The sequence below is a fragment of the Miscanthus floridulus genome, chromosome 1 (assembly GCF_019320115.1).
Source record: "Miscanthus floridulus cultivar M001 chromosome 1, ASM1932011v1, whole genome shotgun sequence".
In the NCBI taxonomy this organism is placed as follows: domain Eukaryota; kingdom Viridiplantae; phylum Streptophyta; class Magnoliopsida; order Poales; family Poaceae; genus Miscanthus; species Miscanthus floridulus.
In genome coordinates this window covers 132,519,339-132,529,194 of record NC_089580.1, presented here as the reverse complement: position 1 = coordinate 132,529,194, position 9,856 = coordinate 132,519,339, and the positions used below count along the sequence as shown (strand labels likewise).

At 40.4% G+C, this 9,856-nt stretch overlaps 1 protein-coding gene across 7 annotated transcripts; it reads left to right on the top strand.

Moving 5' to 3' along the window:
• Nucleotides 1-1,531: 1,531 nt before the first annotated feature.
• LOC136541700 (uncharacterized) lies at nt 1,532-9,385 on the top strand. 7 transcript variants are annotated; one of them, XM_066533723.1, is made up of 18 exons: nt 1,535-1,802; nt 1,933-2,037; nt 3,102-3,181; nt 3,291-3,375; nt 3,495-3,581; nt 4,299-4,360; nt 4,478-4,668; nt 4,750-4,810; nt 4,922-5,099; nt 5,779-5,817; nt 5,896-5,957; nt 6,035-6,071; nt 6,932-6,981; nt 7,106-7,175; nt 8,186-8,261; nt 8,635-8,705; nt 8,793-8,861; nt 8,934-9,385. In XM_066533723.1, exons 1-18 carry the CDS (start codon nt 1,746-1,748, stop codon nt 8,991-8,993), a joined length of 1,440 nt encoding a protein of 479 aa, XP_066389820.1. In that variant the 5' UTR covers nt 1,535-1,745; the 3' UTR covers nt 8,994-9,385. The 7 variants fall into 7 exon arrangements, 6 of the variants coding, with proteins under 6 accessions (XP_066389854.1, XP_066389846.1, XP_066389861.1 ...); XM_066533730.1 differs by having other exon boundaries at nt 1,535-1,863; XR_010780447.1 differs by lacking the exons at nt 8,635-8,705; nt 8,793-8,861; nt 8,934-9,385 and adding an exon at nt 7,692-7,802 and having other exon boundaries at nt 1,533-1,802; nt 8,186-8,246.
• Nucleotides 9,386-9,856: the final 471 nt, after the last annotated feature.

Genomic DNA, 9,856 nt, shown 5'->3' with positions numbered 1-9,856 from the left:
TGACACAGTTACTATTAGTCAATAAATTATAAGGCCAGGTTAACTTACCGTAAATTTCTGTAGGGTTTCACAATTTCTTTTTTTAATAAAAATTCTGATTTTCTAGGTCTAGTGTCCATGAGCACTCGAGCACACTAACGCGTGGAAAACCACTTCTTGCCTCTCTATTCTCTTTGATCTTATTGCTTGGGAGAGGCCAGCATGCTCACGAAGCAAAGCTCGGTACGAGCTCCTCCAAGCCCCTTGCAACAACGCTAACCTGTGAGCTTTCTAGAGTAGTTCCTGCTAGAGCATCTCGGCGTGGCATTAGTCCGCAAGCTCAGCGAAGCGGGTCATGGTGGAACCCCTTTGAACACCACCGGGTCCCGGCATTGTGAGTTAGAGGGATCTCCGGCTGCACAGAGTGCAAGGATGGTGGGTCCTGGCATCAAGGTGTAGACTACAGCGTGATAGGCTTGAAGCGACGACGGCCTTGTTGCTATGTGCTAGGCCGTTCCAAGCAGCCACCTACCATGGCCAGCATGAGGTCCATGGCGCATAGCGTGGTGGACGAGCAGTGTGACAGGCTGACGGCTTGGCCGTAGCGGCTCTGCCATGCGGGCGGTGCGGAAGGCCAACAGCTCGGGTGCATGTTGCAGCGGACCCAGCCCTGGCGACCACGATGCCAGGACATAGCACCAAGGCGACGACGGGTTTATGTGAGTATTATGTCATCGGATTTTATTTGTAGTCGTCTCGATTTATTCTAGATTTTTTTCCTTGTTTTACCTCGCTCTGGTAGGTCTGCGTTAGACTCCATTCGAAAAAGGTTTGCGAGATGTGATCTGTGTTGCTTTTTTATTGGAAATGTTGAATCCATGTTTGTTTACCATTGATTTTAGATATTTATTCTTCTGCTCTACGTTTGGATTGGAACCCTCACATCGATTTCCTTTTTTTTCCTGCATGTGTTCCGTCCGATTTCGTATTGGAAAAATAGGGGAGAAAGTTTGGAAAAAAAAGCCACGTACAGAATTGAACGGAGAAGGAAACGAAAAAACGGAAAAGAAACAGGAGAACACGTGGATGGCAACGTTGGAAACAACGGTGGTTCGTGGAGAAAAAACGGGCATAGTTTTTCGGGCTGATGACCGAGACCAAGTCACTTTAGTATTAAGTTAGATAAAAAATTATTAGTGATAGAAATTTTGTCTATTTAGTATTATGTATTAGGTATATTGATTATGTCATATGTTCTTATACATCTTAAAATTAGAATTGTACCATGGCTAGACGTGTTGTTGTGGCTTGGATTGAGCTAGCTTGAGATTAGAAACGTGGCCGCGGATTTAGATTAGAGACGTGTGAGCGTAAAAAATGAGACGTTAATAATGAAAAGAGTGAGGTGCCGTTGTACAAGATATATATGAGCTTTAAAAAAAAGGAAATTTGGAACATTCAGTCGTTTATAGGAAAAAGAGGGGCTGCATCGAAGTTTGGTGAAATCACCTGTCCTCGTTTACACACTAGACTAGTCGTCGTCTCGGAACAGCGAGGGTAGGCGAGGCGACCCGAATCCGCGGGGGGACACGTCTGCGCGGCCGCAGCCGCGCAAAAACTACTGGGCACCGGCGCACAAACGCCGCGTGCTCCCCGACCACCAGCTCCAGCTCCCTCCCTCCAAAGCCCCCAATCCCTCCACACTGCTCTGCCCCAGCACCCAATTGAGCCAACCCAATCCCAACCCTAGTCCCTCGCCTCCCCCAATGACGTCGCCGGGCGGCGTCTTCTCCGCCGCGCTCGTCGCCGAGGACTTCCCGTGGGTGCGTCGCTCGTGCCGGTCCAGCCCGATTTGTCCCTTTATTTGCTGATGAACCCGGAGAGGTATTGGCTTGGACCGAATTCGCTGATGCTGCTTCTGCTGACCTGCTATGAGTGGTGGTTGCTGCGCAGGTGGAGAGGGAGGAGGAGATGGGGATGGCGCCGGACAAGTACAGCGAGGTGTTCGGCCTCGCGCAGCGCGGCACACTAGCCTTCCGCGACCGCCGCTTCGACGAGGTGATCGCTGAGTTTTCGCTCCTTCCCCGACTCTTTTTGTGTGTGCAATTGTGCATGCAGTCGAGTTGCCAGTGTCTCGCTGTATCCGGACTGGAAGTTTGCATATACCTCATGAGCGTCTGCTAGTTTAATTGGTTATGCTTCCAGTGTTGGGATAAAATGAGAATTGGCTTTGGAGTTGGACGGGGAGTCTGTGAGTCTAGTGTACCCTGGGTGACCTGAGATTCGGCTTCGGGGAGGAATGAGGATGCAACGACTGTCTTTTGGTTTTTTACTCCTTGAGATGGGATGAAGTCCAATGTAATGTAAACGAACCAAGCTGAAATGGCACAATGGTGTTCAATTCATTCTTTGTCAATGCAAGTTAATTTCCTGAAATGGTTCTCCGGCATATGCAGCAAATGGCTGGTACCAGCAACTGCAGTTTGCAGACAGTTTTCAGAAGGGAGAAAACTATACAAGTTATCAACTAGAGTCGTTGCTTTCCCTTGCTCTGCCTCTTAGAATAGTAAAATATGCTTGACAGAGTTAGCATATGCAGACAATTTGGAATATCGAGGAGGTTTCACATACAGTTAGTGTGGCATTCTGAGTAGCCCCCCCTCCCTCCTGGAAAAGAAAACTGCCCAAACTATTTATGGTCCTAGTAGAAGAAAGCCCTAGATATCTTTGTGGGTATCACACAAGGTTTTATGGTCCCAGTGATTCCTGAATCTCACCTAAAGGAAAGCCCAAACTAATTAACAAGATGGGCCTTCCGGCATTGGTGGAATGCTCCTGTTTGGGCCTACTTATGCAGGCAGCAATGCAGCATCTCAAGTTATCCTATTAATTTTATATATATATATATATATATATATATATATATATATATATATATATATATATATATATATATATATATATATATATATATATATATATATATTGACAGTACTTTTATGCACCTAAAGGCTTTGTTGTTGTTGTTGTTTTTTAATTATCTGCTTTTAGGTGGTCTGCGCATGTACAAATATATTTTGTTGACCTTAGTGCAAATGCTACTTGTCATGATCCTGTTTCAGGCAATATTCTGTTACACTAAAGCTCAAAATTTGAGACCAGATCCAATTATCCTTGGCAATCGAAGTTTGGCTTTCTGCCGGTGAGTTTCCTGGCAATGTTTTTGCATAATTTAGCTGTGCAGATCTCTTTCGTTCTATATAGATATGTTTGCTTTGGATTCACACCATGGTGTGTTACCACTATGACAGGTTAAGTCAACTGTTGAGGGAGAGATCAGCAGCTGACTCTGAATATCAGCCCTTGAATGGCCTTGATCCTACAACCCATGCAGAGGTGTAGTACTTCACACTATTGTTGAATTCCAATGTTAATTAAGTGAACTCGCAGCGCATTAGGCTTTCTTTCCTTATAAGAAAAAAAAAACTTTGTTTATATTTGATTCATTATTACAGTTAGCTCTGAAGGATGCGGAGAAGATATTATCTATCAACAGTAATTCTCCTAGACCATATCTTCTCAAGGCATATGCGCTAATTCTGGTAACAGTTTGTAACTTAAGCACATTAGAAGATCTTGGATCCAATCTTCTTTTGTTAGTCTAAATAGTACTTTTTAAGTATTTTTTTCCCTGGATAAGATTACTCAGTTTAGCACTAGGATTAATTTTTGGAAGAACCTTTTATTATCTGTGGACTGTGGTCATTTGGTCTTGTCACGTTTAAAATTTGACGAGTAACACCTGTACTTTTGCAAATTTCCGGATGTACTTTATGTGATATTTTACCACTTCTTTTTTGAAAGTAATATTTTACCACTTCTGTTTCTCACTTTATCCTGAAATCACAGGCGGTAAATGTCAATATGCAAAATTTGGAATTACATGTGGCAAATTGTCAAGTTTGAGACCACTCTGGGTGATCATCCAAAAGAAATACAAGTTCGCTAATCAAAAGAAAATATTCAAAAGATTCATGGATGTAGTAATGCATGACATATACCAAATTTCATTGCAAAATTCACCAATAGGGGGCATAGCCCTCCTGTTTCTTAAAAGAAAAAGTGTCCATGTATATATAATTTTGCTTCTCTTTTTTTGTTATGCTCTGTTGTCACACCATCAAGAGAACCATTCACAAGCTTCCCTTTTTATTATAATCTTTTGGAACCAGTATTATGTATATTATGTCCATGTTATAGTGGATTCATGTTTCCTTGAATGTTGGTTTATCTAATTGGAATAACTGATTGATATGAAGATGGAGCGTTACCATGAGGCACGTGAGGCCCTTCTTGCTGGTCTTCAAGTCGACCCCCTCAGGTATGATTGTTGGCTTATAAGGATATTCATAATTGACTTCATTGCTCGCAGATATCTATTATGTTAATAATGATCCTCTGGTGCATTTTATAACACTTATTTTCTATATATATACAGTCATGTCTTGCAAACCTGTCTGAATGATCTGGATAGGAATACAAATATTGCAGCTGGGGCAAGGCGTGCAAGGTTAGATAGGACTGATGATTTTGAGTGCACATTATGCTTTAAGCTGTTGTATGAACCTGTCACTACACCATGTGGGCATTCATTTTGTCGCTCGTGTCTACATCAGTCAATAGATCATGGTGAGCTTACACAATTTTCACATGCCCAATTATCTGTTTCCGTTTAATTATGAACTTACTGCTATGTGCTATGTCCAATAGGTAATAAGTGCCCCATGTGTCGGACAGTGCTATTTATTGGTCCAAGGACATACCCTTTAAGGTAATCTAAGATGTTGAGAAGTTAATCTTCTTTACTTCAAAGTATCATTTCATTAAGATGCCCATATTTTTCCCTGACATTTCTGATGGCAGTTATGGTTGAATGCTTCAGTGTAACGTTGAGCAACATAATTCAGAGAAATTTCCCAGAAGAATATGCTGAGAGGAGGTTAGAACATGAGACTATGACATATGCCGGTGTTGATTTGATGCCTCTCTTTGTTATGGATGTTGTACTTCCATCCCAAAAGATGGCACTGAACATATTTGAACCTCGCTACAGACTGATGGTAAAGTTATCACAAAATCAGATACACTTTTGTCAGACACATTTGTTGATAATGTACTTCTCTATTGATCATGATAACAAACCTAACTGTACATGCATATCCAGGTTGCAGCTATAACCTTGCAAAATTTTATTATTTAATATTTATAAATCTTGCTGAATTAAGTTCGTTTCTCGAATGATGCATTAATTACCTAAATGTAAACATGTTCAATTTATTATATGTTAAATTTCAATAATTTCGATAATTAATGCATCATTCGAGAAAGCAAGGTTAGTGTGCTTTGAAGAAAATTGTATGTGCATAGGTCCTAGAATTACTTAGATGTTTTTCTTCAAAACATGGAAAGCTGCATAGGCTATATAATTTTGAAGACATATTACTTGATCATCCTGCACATCTTGGCTCCAGTGAATAGAAAAAAGTGTAACACCTTATCGTCTTTTGCTGTTGATGCATGACTAGTCTGAAATTTATTTTCTCTGTTGGATTCTGCATTCTTTGGCCACACACAGTTTTGTACTTGTGTTGTTATTCACCAATTCACACTAACCTTAATGAGCCTAGGAAAAATACAAGCGTAAATTTATTTTTTTAGAGAAAAGAAGACATGTAACTGAGTGGTATTTTTCTCTGTTTATTTCTTCATTATCTTTTAATGCTTTCCATTTGAAATTAGGTACGGAGAATAATGGAAGGCAACCATCGGATGGGAATGGTTAGGAACTAATGTCAAAGCATCACTTTGTTTATTTTGAAATAGTTCTTTTATTTATTATTGGTTTGAACACTGTAGGTTGCTATTGATTCAGCAACGGGTACTGTAGCAAATTGTGGCTGTGAGGTGGAAATTTTGGAGTGAGTTTTGTTTTTCATTATTTGCAACTTCCTGACAATATTTTTTAGTTTAATGTTTAATATTCATAAATTTCTAGGTGTGAACCACTTCCAGATGGGCGCTTTTATTTAGAGGTAAATTTTGTATTAGTACTGGATTTCATAATAACAGTGTAGTTATATTCTGCAAACTGCTTTCTGTATGTGCAACTGTGCGTTGTGCATCCCTGTGAGCCTATAGATCCTTGACTGTGTTGCTGCAGAAATAAAATATTCTCTCTTAGTGTTGGCTGGTCAAAACTAATTGTCATATATTATATTCTTAGATTCGCCAAAGGGCGCCTAGCTCAATCGGTTAGGTGACCCAGCGGCACTCCTCAGGTCCTGGGTTCGACTCCCCGTGGGAGCGGATTTCAGGCTGAGGTTAAAAAAATCCCCTCGCCCGTCCCCATGTGCCAAAGCGCAGTGGAAGGCCCCAGCCCGGTTCTCATAGGGTAACGGTACCTCCTGCGTCAGGATGGGGGCGGGGGTTCGGGGGTTTTCTCGATCTGTGTGAGAAGATCTTCTTAAAGGGAAAACCCGGGGGCCGTCATAACCCCCCGCAGGTCGAGTTTTTTTTTTATTCTTAGATTCAACGTTGTTTTAGAACCTAGAAGATGTAAGATCTATTTGCAAATGTTCTTGGAATATTTTTCTTTGTTTTGCAAATGGAGACCTTAATTCTTGTTACATTGAAAGAAATTTCTTGTAGAGACTAGAAAAGAGCGTAAAGAAAGTATCATTTTGGTCAGCTGCAGCAAGAGGAGTAGAGGACCTTGCGAAGTATCACTCGTTTCATAGTTTCGTCTACCTTCTTTTTTCCCTACAGCCACCATTGTTTAATGTCAAATAATGTGGAGATTTGATTCCTTTTTATGTTGAATCAATGTAATGAATTAAATTGTAAAATTATGAAGTCATTTTCAGAGGACAAAAAATAATAGTTTCCATCATAGGTGGAAGGCACACGTCGGTTTCGTATCTTACGATCATGGGATCAAGATGGGTGAGTCTTACATGCTTACTACAAATGTTTTTTTTTTAAACTTGCTTACTACAAATGTATCTGGGAGAGAATGCCAGATCATCATTTCCGTGTAATTCTTACTTTTTTTTTGAAAAAATTGTAGATATAGAGTTGCTGAAGTTGAATGGTTGCAAGATATACCTCTGCCAGAGGGATCACAAGGGAGAAGAGAAGTAAAATCTCCATACCTTTCTTTAACTCTGACAATTATGTCCAAATGCAACCAATATTTTTATCAGTATATCCTGTTAATTTTTTTGTAACAAGTAGTACATCTCACATCAGCTACATACTCTCAGCCACATTGAGGTTCTGTTAGACTACTGCCAAATTGAAAACCTAGAACATGTTAGTGTAACTTTTGAAACTGGGCGAGATGGACAATTGGAACATATCTGGTATTTGTTATGATCTTGTTGGACTTAGAACAAGAATTCTTTTAATCGGTGAAAATTCTGTAGAATCAACCTTAGATGTTAAAGAGATGGCATGATCAATATTATGTGGGCCCGCATGGGTGCCATAGCGGCATAGCCCATAGCCCCATAAACAGTCCAGCATGGCCAAAGCTGAGTAGGTCAATCAGATTAGTGCTTGCTGTTTGCTTTTGAATCAAGTCACTAGGTATGATCGGGGTGCTATGATAGGAGATTTGAGTTGACTAGTTAATTTGTTAAAGTTTGATGCAGATGACCATGTAACATTCGTGAATAAAGGAAAGCAAGATTTATCTCTTATCTCCTTTGTCACTTGGTGTCCCCCGTACCCCTGACATGGCTGTCCGGAGACAAGGCTGCAAGGCTCGTCCGATGAACACTTCTGCTGGCTTTTCTTTTATGAGCTGACGTGCTTTGTATTCAAGCTCATTCTTTTCTTCTCATAACTATTGCAGCTAACACAAGTTCCATAAATTTGACTCTACTATTCTTTTCTCGTAGTAAAAGCAAGACCTTGCATTCCATTGTTGGCTATCCTTTTTTTTTCCTTCCATCTGTGGCGAATAGTAATCCTTGACTATTTGGTTGTTCTCTCCTTGCCTATGCTTTCATCCATGCTTTGGATTACTAATACTGGCCAAGTGAAAATTAAAAGAGACGTGTTACATCTCATCAAAATCAAAATAGTAATGCTGTCTCTGTCACTTTTATTTATTGAATTTATAAGTCTATTTAATTCTTCACAGCTAATGGAAATGGCCAATGGAGCTTCAGAGATGGCCAGGGCATATATTAGACGTGCTAGAGAAATCATACGGACTGGTATGCTTATTTTCAGCTTTTCAAGTACTTTACATAGTGAAGTAGTATTGTTTTAGAACTGTTTAGAGAAAAGGAAGATCTTGTATGCAAATTTTCAGTATCCTGCACGAATGATTGGCTCCATAAATTGACTTGAATTAACAGAGTAAACAAAACTGAAATTTCACAAGAACATAGTACCATTTGAATATTTGATTTTATTTGAAGCCTAGAGCTGCCAAAGTTTGGAAACAGAATCTAGAGATGAACCAATCAAGCCCTTAAGGTTATTTGGTGTGCATTGGATCATGATAATGATTGTCTAGTATGCTAATATTTTTGTATTGTTATTTGCTTCTACATAGCATTTTGTTTTAACATTCATTGAATGCAGCAAGGCGAACAAGACATTTGGATCTTGAGAGCATGCCTGGGCCACAGGATCCTGAAAAATTTAGTTTCTGGGTATGCAGCATGCTTGTTTTTGCCGAATTTTTAATGATGGCATATTTGCTGATGCAATATTTTATTCTATTATTATTTTCCCTGCAGCTAGTCAACTTGATAAGTTTGAGGCCCTCGGATAGATTAGATATGTTACGCCTTCGTGACACTAGGGAGGTAAGCTCTTAGTCTTAGGTTGTCTTCTGGCAGAGACCAGGTTTTGATTTTGCATTGTTGTTGCCTCTACAGAGAATTTCTAGTAGCATCAGGCTGCTGAGTGATGCCGAACAAGGTTGCCGTGTACAATGACAGAAACAGAACTATAGTACAAGAATTGTTTCCACAGACCAATTCGTTCATCTGGGGTATATATACCGAGCAGCTCATCTTGTCTAAATTCTGGAGGAATCTGGATGATTTTGAGGAATGCTGGATGAATTTGTGAGAGAAAAACACTGTTCCAGATGAAAAAATAAGCGGATCAAGCCGGGTTTAAGGGCACGCGAACGGGGCCCACGATTTGTAGCATATATTTCTCATAGTTGTCATTTAATTGATTCTGTTATATATAATTTCACCATGTATAACTGTCAATGGAAAATGTGTATCATTACTTCCTCATTCGTGTATTACTACCTCATTATTCTTGTATCAATCCCTTTTCGCTTTTAATGCCATTTGAGAATTTAGGTTCCCGGGAACTCTGCCGTGTTGGTATGCTTCTGCGTATGCTACTTAGTGCTCTTGTTATCTTTGCTAGGTTGGTCCAAATTACATTTTTCCTGGTTCATCGTACCTGTAAATCTGTAATGCGTGCTTGATATAGGAGCATTGCAGCAAAAAGAAAAATCTTGCCACTTGCATGTACAGCTGTGAGGTAGTCAGAGATGATATGACGTAACAGGGGCGGAGCCACAGCCAGCCAACCATTGGTGTCAGCTGGCTGCCCATGACTTGCCGTCGCCGGTAAGCTTTTACTATACCCTTCAATAATTACCTGTTCTGACCCCAGTCCAAAATAAGCCTGACTTCAGCAGCCCAGCGGCCATGTGGCCAGCTCATAGGCCATAAGCCCATTCCGTCGTTCATATCACGTGGCCCATAATGTCAATAAGCAACAGCCCACAGGCAGATAAGGCCAGAAGTCTACGAGAGGAGCCTAGTCGTCTATC